This window comes from Gasterosteus aculeatus, chromosome 3 (assembly GCF_964276395.1).
Source record: "Gasterosteus aculeatus chromosome 3, fGasAcu3.hap1.1, whole genome shotgun sequence".
Classification (NCBI taxonomy): Eukaryota; Metazoa; Chordata; class Actinopteri; order Perciformes; family Gasterosteidae; genus Gasterosteus; species Gasterosteus aculeatus.
Genome location: NC_135690.1, coordinates 4,366,649 through 4,391,076, shown reverse-complemented (window position 1 = coordinate 4,391,076; position 24,428 = coordinate 4,366,649). Strand labels below are relative to the sequence as shown.

At 42.2% G+C, this 24,428-nt stretch overlaps 1 protein-coding gene across 5 annotated transcripts in view; it reads right to left on the bottom strand.

The window, feature by feature from the left end:
* Window positions 1–24,428, bottom strand: part of astn1 (astrotactin 1) — a 306,692-nt gene that overhangs the window by 146,831 nt on the left and 135,433 nt on the right. For all 5 annotated transcript variants that reach the window (XM_040170931.2, XM_040170935.2, XM_040170929.2 and 2 more), the window contains 3 exons: window positions 14,509–14,675; window positions 10,815–11,009; window positions 4,604–4,731 (listed from right to left, as the gene is read on the bottom strand). In XM_040170931.2, the coding sequence (XP_040026865.2) occupies window positions 4,604–4,731; window positions 10,815–11,009; window positions 14,509–14,675 (490 nt within the window). The remainder of the gene's footprint in view (window positions 1–4,603; window positions 4,732–10,814; window positions 11,010–14,508; window positions 14,676–24,428) is intronic.

Sequence of the window (24,428 nt, the reverse complement as noted above, 5' to 3'; positions counted from 1 at the left end):
GGACCACTGATTTAAATGACAATCAAAGACAATAAAATTGCACCTGCAAAATAACCAGTGATGGAATAACAACATAGACTGAAAGACAGTGAAGGGATATAATGCCATTGTACATGACTCCATTTTCTTATAGGCCGTTATTTATTTTAGCCCATGGCGTTTGGTCAGAACATGAACTCGACTACGTAACACATTTGCAATGCCTGAAGCACCGAACGCTGAGTGCAGTGAATGCCTGTCAGCTTTCATGAGGCATTTATATGACACTTACATCATTTTCTGACAGGGCGTTGGGAACATTGTCAGTTTATTGAGAAATATCTCAAATTGTCAAGAGCTTGCGGGGATTCCGTTCTTTCACGTCGCCATAACAGTACCATTGTCAGAAATGTAAGCTTTTATTTGCCGAGAAAAAACATCTTTTTGTTGTGGTTTTAACTTACAAAAGTCTTAAACTGGTGGCTATATGGAAAAAGAATTGTTGCTGGGTAGCCATTCAAGCTGAATATATCTGCTTTGTCCGCTCTGGGCTACTGTAGAAACATAGCTACACCAGCTCCCAGAGGACAACCTGTTTTGTTTGGTTGGTATAAAACAATTATTATTTTCAGATCAACCCTAAGAGAACATACTTGTACATCTTATATTCAATTTCAGCCAATGTATTCTGCTAAATGCGTGTAGTGGTAAAGGGAACGCTGAATAAGGAGACTACCACTACTACTACGACTACCACAAAATGTTTTTAAATTACGAAATGTCTTTTACATCATGATGGTGCAACTAATTTCTTCAACACACAGGTTTAGGCCAGGGCCCCGTTCCTCGTACGTGGCTAACTGAGATAGCCGGATAATTTTCAGGATAAGATTTCATAGATCAGGCTTTTTGGTTCCCTGAAGCAAGTTTGGCAAAAACACATTGCAATGACGTCTTGTACGAGGGCTACCGATGCTGAAGACAAAAATAATTTATTCACAAGACCTTCTGGAGCCGCAACATTACGTGAACACCACATGCTGCAGCCGCGCATTGACTGTCCCACAGACATACTGTCTCTCTCTGCAGGCACATTTTAAAGAAATATAATTTGATTGATTGGACTGATGAGGGACTTAAATTGAGCCTATACATTTTCCCAACACTTGCACATTCAACTTGTCTATGTATATACATATATACCGACATACATACACACACATACACTACTAAAACTAAAACAAAAACTTTTAACAAAATGTATAGCAGTACAGCAGTCAAGGGAAATCAAAACAAAAAAGAGAATGTTGCTGCTTCATCAGCTAGAGAAACAATAAAAAGAATGTGTTCTGTATTATCATTGCTTTTGTGTTCTGTAATGTTTCAACAGCTTTTTGAATAACTGCTGGTCCACTTCAGCTTTCTGTATCATGTGTGTCTCATATTTCCACCTGCCCCCCTTGCCCACTTATTTGGCCCCCTTCCAATCCCCCCCTCCAGCATCGGCTCATTTTCTGTGGTCAGTGAACCAGAGTGAAAACCGCACTGCTTCCAGTTCTCTGTGTGCCGTGATGTGGCACCCTGCTGGACGCTTCAAAAATATATTTAAATGAATGATATTACTCTATTTGCAGCAGAAGGCCCCCGCCACAGTGAGGAGAAGGGGTGTGTTGGGTTGAATAAAAAGGTTTGAGATGCGCATGGAGGAAAGGGGGGGCGGGGGACAAGGATGTGACCAGCTGAGGTTCCATTTAGAATGAAAAGAGTTGGGATATATGTTACTTCCAATAAAGAGGAAGTTGGTGGAGGTGGACACCACCACCTTGACCGGCCTTGAATCCGCTCTGGTGTCATATCAGCAACAAGCGATAAAGCCGCCTCGCACTCTGAGGCAGTCACACGGGGGCTTGGGAACTGGGCCTGGTCAGCAGGCCGCAGCAAGATGAGGCATTTCTATTGTAGTGTTTCCACCACACTCCGGACAAGAAGCAAAGGTTACCACTGATCCAGGCAGAGCGGGGGAGGAAATCCTCTCAATTACAGATGCCTGCTCTTTACCGTCCTTAGGTGGTTGTTTGTGGACCTTTTATTTATATATTTGAATTCCCATCCAACGACTGCATACGACGTTGTTTTTCTGTGATTGTGCCGTATAATTGCAAACATTTAGGGGCCAGGACTGTAAAAGCACGGCTCAGCAGTGAGAGGTCAAGCTCAGAGGATAATAAGTCGTCCAGACAGATGGATACAAATCGTTGGCCTTCTGAAACAGCTCGATGGCTGCATGCTGTTCAAACACTGCTGCCATGTGCTGCTCTGGTAATGAAGACAGCGGCGAGATGGCTCCCGACTGCCCCCAGCTAATGAATCTTGACAGTGGCGGTGCACGCACAAACACACGCACACACCGGTTGGGAATGAAAAGAAAAAAATACATGCTGCTAATGTTCTACTTTCTCTTCACATTCATTATTGAGTATGATGGTGAGCTCCCTGTGAGCCGCACTGACAGAGACACAACAAAGGCTGTGTGTGTGTGTATATATAGAGCAGGGCCTCAGGTAACTGCGGGCTGGCTGTGAATATGCAATTGTTATTGTCTTTTTCACAAAACAGACAATAGAATTTGGTGTGTGCTGCGATGGCAATGACGATAAAGTTGATGCAATTTAGCAGGAAGCCCCGCTGACTAAACTGTACAAATAACAATAATACACTTCCTTCAACTGGAATCCCCCCCGGTGGCTATACTGCTAGTTTTGACTTGATGCATATATAACAGTCCATGGAAATGATAGTAAAGCTCTGGGTAACCCTCCAACAGAATAATAAATGATCCTCTATATATTCACCGTGGACTGATGTTTATAAAGAAGCAATATCTTCAGTCAGTGATTGTTTGCATTGCAGAGTTCCAAAAGTTGAACCATTGGCTCACGGTTCACGTGTAACAATAAAAACATTATTCAAAGATCACCAAATGTGACAAATATTCATCTTTGTATGGCAGTTAATTCATTACAAACATTTGGACACAATTGCTGGTATTTTCTATCAGATCTATGTCAGGAATCAGGAATCAGGAAACATTTATTAGCCAAAATATGTCAAACATACAAGGAATTTGTCTTGGCGGTTAGTGTGCGACAGTAGACAGACAAGACAACAGTGCACAAGTAATAAAATAAAGTGGAATGAAATGCTAATGCAATGTGTTAGTAGAATGAGGCTAAGGCTATGGGTTAGTATAAAACAAGGGAATAAAGTTTAAAAAATTTAAATATTAAAAAGTTAAAAAGAAAAATATTAAGCATAAAGTGCACTAACGAACAAGTAACAGACAAGAGACAAAGTGACAAGTGACAAAGTGATGAATTGCAGTTAAAGTGACGTGTGCAGTATGAGGGGGAGTGACCGGTGGAGTGTTATAGTCAGGCAGTGGGGGACCGGGCTCTGTTGATGAGCCCGACTGCCGACGGGAAGAAACTGTTCGTGTGGCGGGAGGTCTTAGTCCTGATGGACCTCAGCCTCCTGCCAGATGGAAGGGGCACAAACAGTTTATGTCCGGGGTGGGAGGGGTCGGCCGCGATCTTTTTAGCTCGCTTCAGAGACCTGGAAGCGAACAAGTCCTGCAGGGACGGCAGATTGCAGCCGATCACCCTCTCTGCAGAGCGGATGACCCGCTGCAGCCTGCCCTTGTCCTTGGCTGTGGCTGCAGCGTACCAGACGGTGTTAGCATTGGTACTGTCACTGCGTTATTATAGTAGTACCTTTTACCATCTCTGAGAGAAACAGATATGTAAATTGATTTCAATTTCTATCATTCAGTAATTTACGAGTTTATAGACAGCAAGCTTTGTTCCTGACAACATCTTTTTGGAAAGCTGAAACCACAGCGTGATGCTGTTTCTTCTGACTCACCAGTCAAGAGGAATAAAGCCCAGACAAAACGTCAAACTTTATCCCATCATCATCATCTTGTAAAGCATGTAAAAATGCTAAATGATTTTTTGTTAAAAAAGGAAAGCTTGACAATATGTTCATAAAATGTGGTCATGATGATCGAGACCCCCACCCCCCCCTCCCCATCTCAATTAGATCAAAGGATAATGATCGACTCAAAGAGACCATTACTTCAAATTAACTGTGATATTTATTGTTTAGATAAAGTAAAACCCAGAGTTATGGCTAACTAGCGGTAAAGTAACAGGTTATAAACCTGTTTTCTCAGGTGTCAAGTCACTTCTTTCAGCATCAAACACGCCCCAGCCAGTGTTATGTTCTTTTGTTCCTTCCTTGTAAAACATTTTCCAGTACCCAGTGAGAACCGGGTCCTGGGTCATGGTCTCAGTTATTGTTAACCCAGTAGGATATCTTCACTGGCGCCCAGATAGATGTAGTTGGCTGCACCACCGTCTGCCTCCCCATAGCAAACAGCCATTATAAATGATGGCTAATATTTCAGAATGAATGGGAAAAACCTTGGGCTACTCAAGAAGCATTCCGTATGGTTATTAAGAACGCTGATGTTGACTTTCTTTCTTTTTGTTTGAGTAATAAAGATCTACAACAGGCCTACTATGAGGCAATATCGCACAGTGAACCGTGAAATATGGTTTCCTACCAGTGAGGTATTCTGGGTCGGGAACGGGGTCCGACAACTCCTCGTGACACTGGACCTCCGTTGGCACCGATGCCACCACCATGCCATCTGGGAGCTGCTGCTCGATGCCGCGGGCAAAGTTCTTCTGCCTGTTGTCAAGGGATGGGAGAGAATGGGAGGTTCTGGTCAGAGACAGAAGCACTCAGTCATCCGGGCGTAAAGAAGGGGGGAACAATAAGAAGACCCAATGAGGCAAGACAGATGGATAGAAAGAAACAAACAAAGATGAACAATGATGAATTGGAGGAAAATAGACAATGGCGTAACAATAGGGATTTACATTTTCAGCATATGCTGCGATCACTTTCAGCTCCTTTTTGTTCTTGATAAATACATGATGGAGTAAACAATCTCTTTTACCAAAAACACATGAACAACCTCATGGATGCTTTAGAAAGCCATGCTCCTATATAATGATTGTGTGCTGTGGCCGTGTTGGATGCCTTGTTGAAGTGAAGTGAGGATGACATTTTGAAACTTCCCTTTGGCCTTTACTTGCATGGAATATCCAGTAACATGTTTTCTGCAAAGATGTTGTGTTGACATACCGGGGGTAAATGATGGAGTACAAATGCAGGCTGGAAGGATAGAGAATGATCATAGGTGGATAAATGTGCTTCTCATCAGTGTAAAGTAATGCTTTCTGGCACGTCATGAAGGGGAAATCAATACATAGCAACAATTATGGCAGATTGGGCGGCATATGGAAGAGACATTGTCTCGCATAAAGCACCCCATTTTTCATGTTGGTTCTAGCACGACGTGACTCTTTTCGTCAGAGAGGTGGTGTCCTCGTAGCTGCGAGTGACTCTTTGTTGAACTCACTTGGTTCCCTGCATCACACTTTGTCTCAATGCCATGGTTCCACAATGGAATGACTCAGGACTAAAGATAAATCAGGACTAAAGATGATGACAATATGTCTTTGTTTATCTCCTGTGAGGAGCCGTAGACGGATTGTTATGAGTCAATAGTAATCATTTTTAAATGCAAAAGGCCAATTTTTTTCTTAAATAAAAGCATTATACTAGGAAATTATTTTAAAATACAACCACTAAAAAGTTAACAACAAATTAAAGAGGTTGAACTCACAGTTCTACGCATAATACTAATATTTGATCCTTGCAGTTTGTCCTGGACTGGGGCTTTAAAGGGAATAGATGAATATGATACATTATTTACGATTCCAAATAACTGCATATTGGGGTGGCCGTGGCGCATGGAGTAGAGAGGGTGCGCCGGGAACAGCAGGGTTGGCGGTTCGAATCCCGACTGCTCCATGTCCCATGTCAAAGTGTCCCTGAGCAAGACGCCTTAATCCCAAATGCTCCCCGGGAGCCCAATGCTGGGTTAAATGCAGAGAACTATTTACTGTATGTATAAAATAGCAATTGGCAATCAAATGTCTTCTTCTTCTTCATTAAACTGACATTGTATGTCATGCCGTGGGTGTAAACAGGGTGTGAAGGAGTAAGACATGATAGTGGGACAAATCTGCATCTCCAGGGGCTACGAAAGCATAAAACTGTGTAGATGAATGACAAAAAACCCTGTGCCCACAAACACAAGTATGCGTTATAAATGTGACCACTCTTTTGGTCAGATTTATAACGCACCACGTACGCCCGAATCGGTACGAGAAATCTCTGTGGAACCGTGTTCAAACAAACTCATTTCAGTTCCCAAAGGTAGCAGACCAATTGATGCAGAATCACCCTTAAGCCGCTTTGTGGCTGTGGGGGAATTATGGCGGCTCAAACCCGGTCAGGTTGGTCTCATCCAGCATTTCAAGCAAAAAAGAAAAGTGGCCCAGTTGTAGGTTTTCCACAAAACTGTTTCATATCTTATTCTAAGTCATGATGGAAGAAGTAAAGATTACAAACGATCACACAGGGTGGAAGGAGAGGTGGATGGGTTCAGAAAAAAGGATCTCCAAAGGCAATACAGTCTTTCTGTTCTTTGGGAGCGCTCTAGGATCGGTCACACACAACCACACTGCCCCAGTTTGGCAGCCCGTTACTAGACGTTTGGAGCACATAGGGGAGGGCAGGGACCAGTCAAGTGAAGAAAGTTCACAGTACCGGTAACACATGGGATCGGCAACAATTTTAGGACTATATTTCTTTATTTAAAATAGGGAAAAAAGTGGCGTTGTACTGTTCGGTTGCAATTCTGAATGCATTGCAAAATGATGTCAAACACTTAAATGTTCATCTACAAATGTTGTATATTCCATATCTATCTTTTAATTTGATAGAAAGCTAGTTGTAGACTAAACGTGTTTACATCCGGTCTGATCACTGCACTCCTATAAAATGTTTTTGTATGTTATAGGGTGTATTTTTTTTGTGCTTACACAAAATTATCTGAGTAAGCAATAGTGTAATTTATTTCCATCATCAACTTGCACTAAAAGGGTTTTTGTGACAATGAAAACAATGAAAAACAAAGTTTGCTTTTGGGGGGAATTTGAGGAAAAAATATCAGGACCTTTTCATACAATTTATAATTTTATCTGCGTCAGATAATGCCCTACTAAAACAGTTTTCATGATCTGTCGGACGACGACATGTGATATTTAACAACCAGCTGGCGCGAAAATGGATTTACAGAGAGGAAAGTTCAAGGCACTTTTGTTGAACTGCCAGAAGTTGTACGGGGAGCCGAGGGGAGGCGCCATGTGGTGCATTGGAACGAGACAAAGCAAGAGGACGGGGGTTGTTTTGATGAACAACCCCCATCTCTTGTTTCTGTTTTTAATGGCGATTCACCTGATAATGCGACCGGTAACAATCAGGGCCGTCAACGACCCCTCCTCAACCCTTCCCATAGGACACATTTCATATTTTAATTAACTGAGTCAATGATGGTATTCCTCCTGAGTGGCTGAGGTGATTCTTTAAACTGAGCTGAGCCAAAAAAAGGAAGAGATTAAAAAAAATGCCCGCAAGTAGTTTGGGGGGAGGGGTTGTCAGGTGGTCTTATTCATTGATCCAGAAGAGAACAAAGGGCCCTAAAATATTCATTAAAACTGCTCCGAGCTTGTCGCGTGAGAGAGGAATAGAAAGGAGGAGAAGGGGCGACGGTGTAAGGAGTAATGAGGAGGTTACCTTTTAACATCTCATTACTGGAGTCCTCTGGCTCCCATCGAGACAGGAAGTTAGAACCCATCACCAAGCTCAGTAATCTGAATCCAGATCAGTGCTCCCGAGATGTCTCAGTGATACGACCCCCCCTTCCCGGGCCACCGGCGCTCGGGTTGTTGTGGCGCAGGAGGTAGAGAGGGTGTGCTGGGAACCACAAGGTTGGTAGTTCGAGTCCCGGCTGCCCCATGTCAAAGTGTCCCTGAGGAAGACACCTAACACCTAATTGCTCCCACAATGTCCCACAATGTAAGAGCCATGGGTTAAAAGTGTAAGTCGCTTTGGATAAAAGCGTCAGCCAAATGACCTGTAATGTAATTGAATGTGTTGCTTTGTGCTCCCTGAGCGCTAGGCCTACAACGACAATGACATGGCTGGAATTTGAAATTTTCAAATCAAATGAAGAAGCCGTGCAGTCTTTGTGTGAAGCAGGAGGGGGAGCTCAGGGAGGACGTGGCGTAATCTTAACACGTGAGGCATTTTGGGGCTGCCAGGGCTGGACGATGAAACATGAGGAAGATGTGCCGGGTGCAGATTCAAACCACCTCTGTGGCTGTGTGTGACAGAGGTCTAATGGGACATGGCTTGGAAGGTTCGGCTGTCCAGCAGATGGGGGAGTCAGTGCACGGACTGCGGATGTGCATTAGCACGTTAGCATCACAGACCGTCGCCACGGTGACATTCCCAATTGGTTGGTGGACTGCTGTTCCAAAGCTTTGACTTTCTTTGTCATGGTTTTTAGTCGTCACCTGCTTTTTTTGCAACCAAAAGCGCAAGAGGGTGCAGTTAATCAGTCAACCCAACGCTGAAAAGGCAAGTCACTAGCAAGGACCACGTCACCAACTGCGATAGGATTGTAAGTTGAGCCACCTAGGCGGTCGGATAGGTTGTGGGGAGCTACGTCGTGGGGCCCGGGTACGGCAATTTCACCAAGAGTTGTTTTAAGTGTCCTGTGCAAAAAGATTGGGTTGAGTGAGGTGGCAGGATGAGAAGAATGAAAAAAAGTAAAAGTAAAGTATGTTTCGGTAGCCATGATGGTAACAACAACAAACCTATGGTCTGATGGTTGCACAATATTGAAATGGGACTTTTTATCATCCTTGAATGATGGAGACAGATGCTTTGTGCCACTCCAGAGCAGCGGGGAAGGGGCTTTTGTAGAAGTGCCAGTGAACATTGCATAAAGGTTTCCTTACTGCCCCCCACCCCCCTCGCTTGCTTTGAATCAAGGGCAAACAGAACATCTAAAGAGGATATGGGAGGATAGAGGCTCCAGTGCTGTTTCAGTTGCATAATAGTAAGTGACTCAGTCAATGCCTGTTGTAGGCTACGAGTAGCATCTTTGCTGAAGCTTTTTTGGTCGAGAAGTCATTTGACAGCTACGATGTCAGTTTAACTGCACACATCTTTGGTCCACAGTATTGCAGTCTCGCAGGAAACAATGAGAGTGAAAGAGTGCACTTATTGGAAGTCGCTTTGGATAAAATTTAATGGAATGTGGGAGGAATAAGTAGATTGGATGAAAGTGCGGTCAAAACTCCGCCATACCAGTAAAGACACTCAATAGTGTCTTTCGTAGGAATGGTAGATCACAAAATATGTAACGTTTGTAATGTTTAGAGTTTAATTTAAAATGTCTATATGTCATTTTCTGCAGGTTGAAAAACTCAGACGCACAGACGTAGCAGGACTCCCTATAGCAGGTCTAATTTGAGGGGTGCCACTTTAACCGTTACTCCCATCAACTGATACATCTATGACTTCCAGAATGCATCAATGAGATACAGATCGGTTTGCTTGAGAGCACATTTACAGCTAAACCTACAGAGCTTGCCTTGGGCTCTATCCGTGACTTCATTTGTGTTTTGGGTTTAACCCCCGACGGATCTTCAGCGTTCATTTATGATGCTGGTCTAATTAAATTAAATTGAATTAGAGCACACTGGCTTCTGGTCAGTTTTAAATCATTTGCTGCCATCTCTTATAATTTGGCCTTGCATTAACCATGCCTCCCAAAAGAGTGCCCTTTCCTCTTCCACCCCCTCATCTGCAAAAGAAGCCGCTTTACATTCTCACGCACTTCCAAATGAGATCAGAGCTTTTGAGAATCAAATTCCGGCGGCTGGCATAATCTGCGCATGGCCGAAATCAATTCCTGCCCCGCAGATGACTTCGCTGACCTTCTGGCTTCCTGAGGTCAGTGGAAATGATTGCAACATGCGTACAGCCATACTTAACCACACTCAAAGCACTCTGTCATCCACGTCAAACCCCTTGCAAATCATTCTATAAGCCTCTCCAATGTGGTTGAATTTTAGTTTTCTTTGGTATTTGCCTGATATAGGTCTCGCTGTCACAGAGTTCCTTTTTTTCCAATACTCTTAAGACTAAGACCTGATTTTACTCTAACCATACCACGGTTTTGATGTCACTTCACCTCAATTAAATCTCAACATACATTAGTGAACTGCTATTGTTGACACCAGGACCTCTGAACAAGGTCTGCTAGTTTTACTTCGTTCAAGTCTGCCCCACAGAATCCGGTCAGCAGACTGCCTCAGGTGTTTCTAGTCACAGCTGACTTCATGTGTCAGTTATGTACCCTATTTCAAACTATGATGCTTCTTTTGTTTTGTGATAACTGTACTCTTGAACTTTGTGTTGTACTAATGTTTTCTAAGACACTTAACACTGTAACTTAAGGTGCTTTATAAATAGTATTTACTTGAATTACTCATTTGTGTGGTTCACACCACATCAGCCTCACAGAGTCTAAAAGGTTGGACTGCATTGTACAAACCAACACCACCATCAACAATAACAGTAGTGTTGCATCAGGGGTTCAGCTACGATTCGATGCACCGTAGCGGTCTGAATAGAGGCCGAATGAGATTTGAGAGCGCGTGCGTCGCTGTGGAAGACAGTTGACTGAATACCTTTTGCTTGGGTGCTAGCGGTTCCCCTGCTGAGATTCAAAAGGCCCAACAACGTCTGGCATGCTCCACTTAACAAACAGCCTGTGTGTTTACCTGAATGTGGCCTTGAGGATCTGTCCCAAGGTGCTCTCCTTGCTGTGGTTGTTGTACCCGTAAAATAGGTCTCCGAACACAGTCTGGTTGGCGGGGATGTCCACCGCCTCAGCGCAGTCTATCCCTTCAGTGCAGGCCTCAGACAGCGGCAGGCACGACCTCCCATCTGCACCACGCTTGTAGTCCTCGATGCACCTTAAGTGACAAGGGTTCAAGTCATTTGTTTAGGTTCGGTTTCGGTTCTCTGCATAGCCGTAAAACTTTAGCACATGTTGTAGTGGTTAATGGCTTGTTAACTTAAAGACTCTTAGTCTAAAACTCTGGAAGCCCGTGGATCCAGCTGGTGTGAGACAGTAACGGCACCTCAACACGGGAGATGATTTTAAGATGTGTTTTTCCGTCGGTCACCTTGTACGTGTGCGATATAACCCCCTAACCCTGATTCTAGTAGTCTGCTATATACAACGTTACAACATGTTTTACAATCAAAACAGTCAAACTCGATTTAACAGCAGTTTGGGATTATTATCATAAGGGAAATGATACACTTGTGAACATTTTTGAGAAGCCATAAAGAATATTTATTATTATTCCACCAATGTTGTATCCTAGGAAAGATTGGTCAAAGTGAAAATCAATATAGAAAACTTGGCAAGTTTAGGTTTCATAAATTGTACTTAGGTCTCTGAGAGTAGGGGTCTGAGTTTGTGTTTATGGCTCAAGGGGAAAAAAGTGTTGCCAGATTTATCAGTTATTTCTCCACCTGTGAAATCGGTAAATAACAGGCTGCAGTGCACCACTGCCCCATATTTCATGAAGGACTGAACCCATTCAGTTTTTCCATGTTGGGAGATAACTACCAATTAGGATAAAAAATATATTTTTGGACAGGATCAATTTATCTATATGTTAACTATCTTTTGTTATAAACTGATCCCACTAAAGAGAATCCCCGTAGAAGTTGTTACATTAAATTATCACACAAGAGAACGATTTACAATCTAAGAATTTGGATCCGAAGATTTCTTTAACTACTTTAAAAGCCATCAGATATATTGACTTCAACCCTGTGACTGAATGGTTATCCTGAGACATCGTCTACTGAGTTTCCACAGGGCTCAAAATATGCACAACTCACACCCCACAACCAAATACATCAATCCTCCTCAACTGGGACAAGATCCTGCATCTAAAAAAAAAATAAAAAAAAGTGAAGAGAAACACACAGTTGTCTCAAGGCTCTTACATATTAATGATGTTTTGACATCCAGGTATAATGTACTCTGTGGAAAAAGTCAAAAGGCAGGCGATGTAGGGAGGAAAAAAGGGAATTTGAGGTTGAAGAGGAAAAGATCAGCCACTTAAGCTCTCTCACTCACTCAAAACTGTGCCTGCTGTTTTACGTAAAGATGACAGCTGGAAACAGCAGCGCGTTGTGTTGGATTAAAGACAGGATCTCCTGTAGGACTCAAATCAACTCAGACAACAACTGTTGTTTTCCACCACATCTAGATCACATATCCAAGTAAATACATTTCAGTGATGCAGTCTGGTCAGAACCTCTGTTTAGATTAATGTTATGCGGCAGGAATGTATTTGAGAACACCAGAGAGATGAATCAGGTGCCGCATGATGAACGATGAGGAGGATGTATGTTCACATCCACACAGTCCGAGAGAAATCGGTATAACAAATGAAAATGCCAGCAGAGCTTTATGATTGGCTGTGTACTGGGTTTAGATTATATGAAGCAGGTTTTTCCCATAATCTAATGGAACCTTTGTATTGTAATAACAGGTTTTCCTTAAATGTTCAAAGCAAATGACATTGTGCAACGAATACCGGTTGTTCAATCTGCTTTTTTTAGATAGAAGCTGTGCCAAAAAAGTGGAGTTGTGCACAAGAAGTTATATTGGCTTTGACCCCAAAAAAATGAAGTTACTGAAGCAAGAGGCGGGACAATTGTACACTTCATGTCCCCATCCACGGCACTAGCAACAACAGACAGAAAAAACACTCAGTGGAGAGCACGGCGTGCATCAATCAGAGGATCGGCGGTTCGATATCCGGCTCCACTGGTGTCCATGTGGATGTAACTGTGACCACAGTGTGTGAAGGGTGGCTCCTGCCCTCAGTGGACGAATGGGTGCGAATGGGTGAGTGATGACACAGTGTCGTAAGCATACAATACAAGTATGCAGTCGCTGCCGATTTCAGTTTAAAATCTCCTGCCTATAAAGCAGCAAAAAATAAAGAAAGCAGAACTGAGTGAGTGCCGCTAGCTGTTAATGCAATATATGCAAATAAAATATAAAGCCTATATGCGCCTTGATTTGGATCCACCACCAAAATAAAATGTGTTTTGGCCCATTTCACACCAATTTAGTTTCTTTGGTAATACTGTTGACCAACAGACAAAAAAACAAAGCCGTACAAAAGCCTTGAATCAAGTTTTACGCACTAAAAGCAGGTTTTGATAAAAAGGTGGTCAATATGATCAAATTGATAAATTGAGCAATTTTTGCAAACTACAGTCTTGCTGTAAAAGGCGCTAATATTATTCGGCTTGTATCCAAAAAAGAACACTTTTAAAGGAATAAACCTAAAAACATCGGTGAAATCCATAATTATCCAGATGTTCCAAAGAGAGGCCATCGATGGTGTGATAGTTCCACCCAGAACATTCTCTGCCGCCTTCTCGCCTTTCACCGGGCATTCTGCCGAGGGTACATAGAACCCAGCCAACGCCAGGGCTTACTGCTTCCACACTTGTCAGTTGTAACCAGAAAGACCAAGCAGCACAAAAATCATCTCTGTACCAACTCTGTCACAGCAGGCTTTCACACCAATGGTCCGTTTGCTTTGTCCAAACCAGTGTGACACTTATCCATTTATTATTTGGTCTGAAAAGGCATGTTGGGGTTTTTCCCTACTCCACTTCAACACTATACATATAAAGTATGAATTTCACCCTCCTGCTCTCCGCACATCCAAAGCCACTCTCCTCCTTTTTTCTCCTCTCTCACTCACTCTCACACAAACACACACACACGACCCCGCCCCCCATGTCACTCACATGCATGCCGCATTCACTGGACAGGTACAGAGTAGGAAACCAGATCATCATAACATTGTCCCACACAGCAGCTACAGTGACCACATTTTAAACTGGTTTAAAACTGACCCTGAAGGAAAAACTATAGCAATGTTGTTGTAAAACGCATGGTTGGGCTTTTGCAGTATTTGTCGTGTTTTATTTGTCAATTCTTTGAAATTAAGTTGTTAGTGGAGGACAATGACTCAAATATTGTCATAACCTTTGACTGATACTGTATATGACGTGTGGGCCATTGGACACGTTGATGGCGCTGTTACATTTCTCTCAGAGTTGATGTTAAAGTAATGTTCCCTCATCATCATAATCGTTTTTAAAGAAGGCCCATCCCTCCAGGAGAGTTTAGCTTGGAGAAACCTTTTAGAGGATCACGGTGGCCCAAAACTTCTGAAAACCTTCTTTTCTGTATCATTTCATCTTCTTTGTAACCACAGGCTCACTTTTCAGTTTAAATACATTTGCGAAAATGTCCACTACTTATTCCAGCAGTTTTGATATAATAATATGAGAAATGACATTGGTTTGTATTAAAAAGTAGTAGGTTTGGTTCTGAAATAAAATGAGTGAATTTGCGCTTACCCACAGAACATCTGGATGTTGTACAGAGTCGGGTCATCCTCTAGAGGAGCCAGTTGCTGGAGACACAGCTGCTCACACCCTCCATTGAACCCGTCGGAGCAGTCGATGCCAATGTGGTGGTCGTAGCACCCGGTCCCATCCTTCATAGGGCTCAACCCTGGGGGGCACTGCAGGGGAAACATGTGTCTTTAAATGACTAATGTTAGCAATTGCAGATGTATTCTGCATCCTTGGATCAGCCTAGACGGAGGCGAGCTGCCACATCAACACTAGTTTCAGTTAGGGCAGATAACAGACCCGATAACATCTGTACCACGGAATGCAAACAATCCGAATCTTGTCCACATTAGTGCAGCCTGTTGGAACACTGAGCTCAGTCTGTTAAGCATCACGTGAATGTGAAACTCTCACTGTCATCATTATCACCTGCAAGTAACAGTCACCCATTGGAAAAAACAATATGTAAGCTTTGTAAACAGTACAGTTGAGCTGGTTGGGAAAAATATTAATGTGGCAGAAATTTGGTAAAAAATAAAAACAAATGACATGTTTACTTTGATGAGAATTTGTACAATTTGTTCTGTTGGGAATGTGAATAACTGTAAAAAAAAAGGTTCATAGCAATTCACAGATCCACAGAATTACTTGTTACTGTATTTCACAAAAAGACTGGAGCTCACCAAATTTGGTAAGATCATCTGGGGACCATAAATATCTGTCCCTAACCCAATGGTAGTCCACCAAATGGTTGTTAAGGTGAATTAGTACAGAGCAGCAATGCAGTCCACCATAGAAAATTAAGAGAACTGCAGCTATCCGTCAGAAAACTCCATGTGTTATATTGGTGTGTCCTAATGCAAGAAAAGGGCATTGCTACAGCCCAAGTGTAACTTATTAAAAATTCAGCCACGGTCAGTCAATCCTTGACTGCATAATCAATACTCAGTCCTCACAAAGGGAGTTTTTAATGTTTTATCTTGTATTTGTTGGAAAAGAAAATAGCCTTGATTGTTTTGCTGTGGCACAGGGAAAGAACAGTGATGAAATGGCAGACAAACTCAGTGTCATCTATAATGGAATCTTTTTTTTTTTAAGAAAATAAAAGGGAGCCTTGTTCTGGGAGAGGAGGCACGAATATGGGTTTAAATTTACACAAAAACTACACAATCCAGAGAGGATTGTCTTCTGGTTTGAGTGTAATGAACTAACTTCAAGTAATTATTATTGTATTTTAAAGGCATTCCAACGTTTTTAACGCAGCGTGTCCGTCCGACTTAATTGAAATTCTCTCTGTGCTGGGGTGACTTAAGAAAAGAGCAGGGAGACATGACTTCACTCTGGTTCTCTCCTCAGTCGTATTCGGTATCTCCCAAGCAATTTTTTCTCTTTTTCTTTTTCTCACAGACCTGTCAGGTTGAAAACATTATTTTCTCCGTCAGCTATTACTTCAAAGGAAACTTTGATGGAGTGCATTTTAACAAGGCGCCGCACCCTCAGAACAGTGACTCGGCAGCTGCTTTCCTTTAAGCTCTGAGGGACCAGCTCCTGCTTATTTCCTTATTCAGGCCCGCTGTATTCTTCAGAGGGCCCAGGTGGCTGATTTGGAGGATTAGGCTGACATGCTTGTTGTCAAATGCGGTTCCTTTTAGCGGAGGCATGGTATTCTTACAAAAAAAAGGTTTTACTGACCTGGAATTGCTGCTTTTCAGAATTTAACTTATTGAGATCTTAACATGAGGCTGAACTATGTATACCTGTTTAGTTGGATCATTTCTATATATGATTGGGCTTTGCATTAAAGGCACAGCAAGAAAATAGCACTTAAGTTAATTGCTTTGTATCAGCGTCGTTATTAAGGACTTAAAATGGCTGGGTCATTCATCATTTCCTGTGCCGATGAGAGGGTTTTGTTACCGAGGATGTTGCATGTGTACGGACTGTAAAGCCCTGTGAGGCAAATTTGGAATTTTGCGCTGTACAAAATAAAATAAATAAACTAAATCCAATTGAATCAGGTGCGCTAAGTATTTTTACTTGGGTCTACATTTTCAACTATCAGGAACTGCCAAAATATGTTAGACATACAAGGAATTTGACATGGCGGTAGGCGCATATCATCAATTCAATTCATTTTATTTTGTATAGCCCAAAATCGCAAATTACAAATTTGCCTTCAAGGGCTTTACAGTCTGTAGACATGCAACATCCTTTGTCCCGAAACCCTCACATCGGCACAGGAAAAACTCTCCAAAAAATGAAGAACCCTTCCATGGGGAAAAAGGGAAGAAACCTTAGGGAGAACGTCAGAGGAGGATGGACCAGCTGCAATGTATGGCATGTGTACAGAATAAACAAAGTGAAAGATGTACAATACATTCAATTCCTATAACAGAGATGATTCAAATAATTGCGAGTAGCAAGCAAGGTGTACGGGAATCCGTCTTAATCCTGCTAGATATCTTTTTGATTCAGCACCCATGTTATCAGACAGTGGACAGTGCGTGTCTTGATTGATTCAATGAGATTTTTACATCCTTTTTCATTTTTTTTTTCATCCTTTGTTTTAAAATGCTTGACGTCACTACCTTCCTAAGTAAAGACCGTGGACCAGTTATATTCCAGTACAGAATGTAGACACATGTTCAATGAAACATCTCTCACAATGATTATTTACACTCTGTCAGGGACCATTGTGACAGATGATACATCACCTGTAATGCATAAAGCACATGATACATCGAATCTCTCAACACATTTGTGGCACGGTCCAACTCAGGGAAATCGATGCCTGTGTGGAGATGCGGTGCAGGCGGAGAGGAATTTGTATTGACGGCAGTGAAGCTTGCCAACAACAGATAGCTTGAGATATTGACTGCCGTAATAGTGCTGGAATAGTGATAACTCTGGGCCATTTTCCAGCTGTCCATGGGACTATAATCATTACGAATATGAGCCTGCCAGTCTTTTGTGTGTGGATTGTTATCACTTCGGAACACCACAAATCTGGTCTATAATCCTGGGTAAATCATTGATAATCCTCTATATAAAGCCACTCACTGAGAAAAAAAGTCCCCTATCACTTCAAACTGTTATCTGATCAAAAAACTAGCCATGAATGGTCAAATGTTTTTAACGCCATAATCTGTAGCAGTAACAGAAAGGCATTGGCTGCCAGTGTGCTTTCTGTTTTCGTCGATTCATGCACATGAAAGAATAGGACATTTGGGTTTATCTTCTTACTGTATATCTCACGGAATTCCACATCCAGCAGTATTTGCAAAACATGAGAAGATTGAAGACCTTGCTATGGATTAATCCCTCCAGGTTTCGAAAAAATATCAATCGTGAAAACATGCTTTCATTTCAATTTTCTACATTATTTAGAGTTCAAATGCTCTGTCAGCTTGAAGCAAAGGCAACTTCTGAAACTAACAAATGAAAAGAAAAAAAACATCAAACACAAAGTACCTGATAGTGAGGGTTGAATCGTGGCACACGCTGTCTTCTCACGTTTGCATTGTTACTAGCTCTAGGTCTAAGTGGGATCTTGCACAATTCAAAAGGCTTTGAGTGATTGCTGTGGGGAACTGTCTTCAGACAGCTTCACAGTAGTTAACACCGGCAGAGACCTTTATAGGTCTCAATTATGGACTTCCAAGCTTTTAATCTCAGGTCAAAGATCTCTTCACATCAAAAAACCTTGAACTGACTGACAATAGGCCTCTATCCCCAATATCCCCCTCGGCTCGTTCTCAAAGGTGTTCTTGAAAGGTCCTCACTAAACATAACCCATACCAGTATTATTGCCTAAACATAACCGTAATTATTATTTTGCCTAGAACTAACCGCTAGCGTTTAACAAAGTTAAGAACTTGTTACAGCTTTAACTATGCATGGAACTTCTGGGTCGAGGTTCCCTGCAAAAGGCGGCAAAAGTTGTTTAGCATGTCTTTACTAGACCTCTTCTAAGGAAACCCACTCTTGAACCATAGTTTGACATCACTAATCATTGTATTCTGTTACAGAGACCAGAACATTTGATCGGTATAAAAAGGAACCACACTAAGCTGGTTAAAGTACTACTTTTCAGATCAAAGTAAATTTGTGCACGACCAAATCTTAATGAATATTAATGTTAGTCACATATTTCCACAAGGTTCTGGGCTTTGATCAATTTTATTCACCTTATATATAACTCCTATTGGCATTATTATCTGAACATATTCAGAGAAAACAAAGGTTATTTTATTCTGAAGAAAGTTATTATTAGAGCATCCCCAATGCAGATTGTCTAGTGATATAGTTTCTCTGGATGGAAGTGTTCTGGTATCCAGCAGCACTGTCAAGAATCTTCTCTTCAACCAGAATGTGTCATTCAACTCCCAGATTAAACACATTTTGAGGACCTTTTTTCACCAATGTAATATAATAAACAAATCAGGCATATTCTGTCACAAACAGGGCTGTAGTGGAGGGTAAACGCACGTAAACGCCGTTTACGCACCTCTGGAATTTGGAAATAGCGTTTACGCACCTATAAATAGCGTTTACGCACCTCAAAGTTCCCTGCGCCTTGTATTCTTCCGTTGGAATAATCCGAAATAAACTTGGTGTAATTTTAAAACAGCTAAGACTACGTTTCCTTTTGTTGAACATATAAACGCCGTAGTCTGAATCATGTTCATCTGCGCTGTATTACGGTCTGTGAGCATCCAATCAGTGCCTTGCGGCTGCAGCAGCGACCAATCAGGATCCAGGAGGTATGTAAACACATAGACAGTGTGGATCAGCCCAGTGGTCCCCAACCTTTCTTACCCCACGGACCGGTTTCATGTCAGACAATATTTCGCGGACCGGTCGAGAAGGACCGACGGGGGGGGTGTAGTAGTCGTTGCGGGCGGAACGACCGACGGGGGGGGGGTAGTAGTCGCGCGCTCTGTGTTCGCTGGTCGTGCACGGTAAAAGGACAAGAAAAACGCCTGGTGACGCGTAATTAGAAAACAAGTCAGTTCTCAATGTGAAAAACGCTATTTATGATGACATAGGTAGTACATGAGTGTTCCTTTAACTTATGTTGTCAGTGTAATTGACAGGCTGCTTAACTGGTTAACTCTTAAATTCAACATATTTTTTCAGGCAGTGAGAGGACAGGCAATGATGCAGAGAGCACAGGGAGAGGAGAAACACCAGGTTCAATAGAGAGAGGAGAAGCACAGAGGAGCCATGAACCCCCTGGCTTCTCTGTGCCAGGCAGGACCTGACGTGGAGGACAAGGAGGCCCTCTGGGCACTACTGTGAAAAGGAGACTCCATATGTGGATAGTTCTTAATCTGCAATTGTCTTGTTGTGTTGTGTTGACATACTTTTCTTCACTGTTTTCTTAGATTTAATAAACTACAAACTACTTACACATTTATCCATTTTCATTGATGTTGTATATGACTTTTACTGATAACATAATGCAATATAGCCAGGACAGCCTTACAGAGTCGCGACGCTTTGTGTTGCGTTGCTTCGCATTGCGTCGAGGTCTGTATGATCACAAAATTCAGAGTTTACCCACCTCTAATTTTACCACTACAGCACTGGTCACAAAGTAATGCAGAAAAATGAGTTCATACATTTGTATAGTAGAGAGGGTAGAGAGTACCCTCTGAGGGTGCGCCGGGAGCAGCTAGGTTAGCGGTTCAAGCCCCAGCTGCTCCATGTCTCGTGTCAAAGTGTCACTGAGCAAGACACCTAACCCCTAATTGCTCCCTGGGCCAAAATGTAAAAAAAAAAAGCCATGGGTTAAAAATGCAATGTAAGTCGCTTTGGATAAAAAGCGTCAGCTAAATGACCTGTAATGTAATTTGTTAATTTGTTACAGCAGATTTCTTCTTCAAATGATTCCCATGACACTTGATGAAGAGTATTCACTGACACTAGCAAAATGGTAATCTAAAGCAAAGTGATCAGCATGGATCTTAGGCCATTCAATAACTGGACAGTGAGTACGAGGGCTGTCTGCTCAGCAGTATTGAGAAGCTTGCAGCACAAAGATAACTCACCATGCCTTTTAATCCGGTTTTCTATTGGAGATAAATTCCTGTGGTGCTTTGGAGGCTACATGGAATCCGTACTCTCCCACTGCCAAACAGCAACTAATCCCGGAGGGAGCAGTCAGCTAAACTATGCTCCTTTTTAATTTGTTTGATAATTAGATCGATGCACAAATACAATGATTAAAGACTGGGGATGCAAGGTAATGGACTGTAAATCAGAAAATAATCACAATGCCTTGCTTAAAACTACAACATATTTATTAATGTCCTTATTTTGGAAATAAGGCTACTTCTATGATATGCATCACATGAAGATAGTGATAGTCAATTATTTTAAAGTGGTACATTCCCCAATCCCCATGACATTTTGAAATGATTTCTATGACTTTATGTTGACATCTGTTTTGGTTGTGTGTAGCATCTGAACAGTAAAAAGGTCAAACCAAACATAGCTTCAGGGGATTCAACCATACAGCACTGCCTCATTGTATTTCTAAGTCTGTAGCCTGTGAGAATAAAGCTGGTTATATTGGGTTGTGGTTTTGTTTCATTCAGATATATGACAGCACTGCTTATTTGTTCAAGCAAGTCGTGTTTGCGTGGACACGACGAGGACCTCACATAGCTGTGCTAATCATGATCGACCCAAACGGGGTAGTGGAGATGGGGAAGCGTATTTCACAGAATGGCCTTGTGAAGTATGCATCGCGCGCTTAACCAAAACTTAAGGTCCAACTCCATCTGATGGAGAGATGCTGAAGTTCTTAAACACTCACACACCTGCAGCGGTTTCGACTTAATCCTGGAAAAGGTCTTATTTTAAATTTAAACTAGAGATTAAGACCATAATCTCATGTTTATAGTGTATCCATAGGTGATGAATCAAGACGGACGTAGAGTCATTAAGTTAAGACTAATTTTTGTAACCAGAGGCGTTGCGCCTGATGGCCATTTGAATGAATCCAGGCTTGAGGTACTTCTGGAGGATGAAACTATCCTTCATCCTTGTACTTTATGATGAATACCCTCCTTAAATTAAGTCAAACATAGACTAACTTGTCCTTTGTCTTCCATATGAACACCTGCGGTGGTTGAAGCGCTATTTTCAGCTAAGGGTAATGCTTGCAGGTCTTTCCTCTGCAAACGGCCTCCAGCCATCAGACAGGCCAGGTAGAGTGGCTTTCTAAGTCTGACAATGATGCAGGCCCTTTCTGCTCCAGCCAGAACAATGCCTCAACGCTGCTCCTGGAGCCTCCTTGCTCGGAGCCAAATGGTGATGATCAATGGTGAAGCCGTTCAGTGAATCCACACTTTTAATCCCCTCATCTTCTCTCTCATCTGGATGTTGCCAGCTGGACAATCCGTGGAAACGTTTAATGCGGATTGTTATCAGAAAATATAGCTGTAAATGTGGACGAGAAAAAAGGCAGGATTTTGAAGGATGAAGAGGACACTGTTACTGCCATCTACAGCGGAAATTACATCCAAGGAGGTAAACATATCTTTACTTGCAATGTATTTTATAGTGCGAACACAACAGAAAAATGGATCTATGGATTTATGTCTGCATCTGACCCGGTTACCTTCACAGTTACCTTACAGCAGCTTAATTTTGATGGCAGCAAAAAATCAATCATGTTCCTGTTTCCTGGTAGATCTTCTACATACTTGCTATATATATATATATGTGTGTGTGTGTATTTTAAAATACACATTTTATTGCACAATTTCCCAGAAAGTATAAACGCCTAAAGTCTGCGATCTTCAGCAGGCGCTTTGGGAGTGGAAACACACACTCGCATAAATGCATTGACTCGAGGAGAGATAACATCAGTAGTGACCATCTAATGTGCTCCTATTCCTCTTTAGGGCCCAGGACTAGTGAGATCTCTGCCAGGTATTGACTCCACTCAACGCTGTTTAGTGCCTCAAAATGTGATCCCGGTCAAGATTGTTTTTTGCCGCCTAAGGAAAAGTACGCCAGCACAAAGCGGCCAGACGATCTGCTGCAGCCCTTGGCACACAGTGTGGTGCTGTCTGCAATGCTTGTTCTTGCTGTGCTGTGGTATATCATGTGTGACACTGTGTGCGACTTAGACCAGCACCGCGCCGATGCTCTACCTGGACTTTGATGAAAGGTGACATTACCTACTGTAGTTTGAGCTGGCACAGCGGAGGGTACCAAGTGATAGAAATAAACAAGTGATTGGTTGATCTGAAAGCCTCATTGTTTTAGATTTTGAACACAGTTTCAGAACAATAGTTTGTTGTGCATCTTTGATTATATGTCTTAGTTCATCTCATAAAGGTAGCACTTGTACAAGTTGTTTGACCATGGTGTGACCATGTTTGGATGTTGGATTGCGCTCAGCCCTTTACGGTAGGTTCCTTTGGTACCGTGTCTAAACCGTATTTGGCACAGTGGCCCGCCCCATTCTAGTGACAAAGGACTTTCTTTTTAGGGCAAATCTAACATATTACAATGTTTCAATAATATATATATATATTTTTTTTAAGGAAATCTGTAAAGAAAGAGGACGCACATGCGCCCACACGCTCTCAGAACAGTCTATCCTCCTCTAATAACATCACACAAGGATGCAAATAAGATGTCAATCATAATAACAAACATACAAATTATCCGAGCGACTGTAACTGCCATCCCTACACAGCCTTAATCATGAAGTTGCATTCTTTGACAGTTCTGCACGTCAAGTACACACAACATAAACTGCTGCAGAACTAAACAGCACTAATGATTTACATTTATTTTACACCAAACCGCTGCAAACATTGAGCGAGCTTTCTTTGGGTGGCGTCCAGCTATCGTGTCACGCCACGCTGGTGGCAATCTGCTTCGGCAACAACATTGCCGCTTTCCCAACGTTTTGCAGAGGACCACGAAGTGACACGGCCAAGTTAATTAATCACACAATCATCCAGTGATTATCAAGCTCTTGCTTCCCCCTGGAGTGGAATACATCAGCGAGACGGCGGAACGCCGGTCAGCCCGGACCACCGGCCTCAGTCAAGTCCCGCACAAGGAGAGATGGCAGCGGCAACATAGACAAGGTGTTAATTGATTAGGGTGGAATCAGCGGAGCTGGGGCCCAGCCACTTTACCACCCTGATTAGATGGATGAAAGGTTCATTTATAAGCTTGACAGTCACAAGATAATTACTAAAGCATGCAGTAATATATGCAACAGCATCTGGGAGCGGGGCTATGTGCTGACGGACAGCACCGTGTGTGTGTGTGTGTGTGTGTGTGTGTGTGTGTGTGTGTGTGTGTGTGTGTGTGTGTGTGTAGTATTCTATTGCCTTTACACAGCAGAGGCCTGGGGATTTAAACGCCACAAAAATGCAGAACATTCATGAGCTAAAAGATTGCATTACAACTATTCGGATTGTCAGAGGCAAATTTGGGATAGTTGCAAAATGTTTACAATCAGTTGTTTGAATAAATTGCTGAAGCAAGAGGAACAACTAGCAGCATCCTATTGTGTGTTTGAGCTGATTGTTGCATAGCCTTAGCTACTGTAAGATATTTTTTTGTGTTTCCTTTTAGCAAAATGAGTGAATTTGCCTCCGGTTAAAAGATGGCACAGGGTAAATGTTTCTATTTGGAAAAATAAGAAAAGGAGTGAATCTGGTCTGCGCTGCCTTTGGCGAGGTTGAAAAGTAAGTGTCACAATGAGTCTTAAAACTCCTTTTAAGACACATCTGAATACATTTATGGTCTCAATCTCTACTTTCAAGTCTTTTTCAATACACCATGATACTCATGTTCCCCAGTGATTTCCCTGTCAATATATAGCCCCCCCACACTTCTTTTCTCTTACACGATCAGGTCCGTACATGGCATCTCTATCTCAC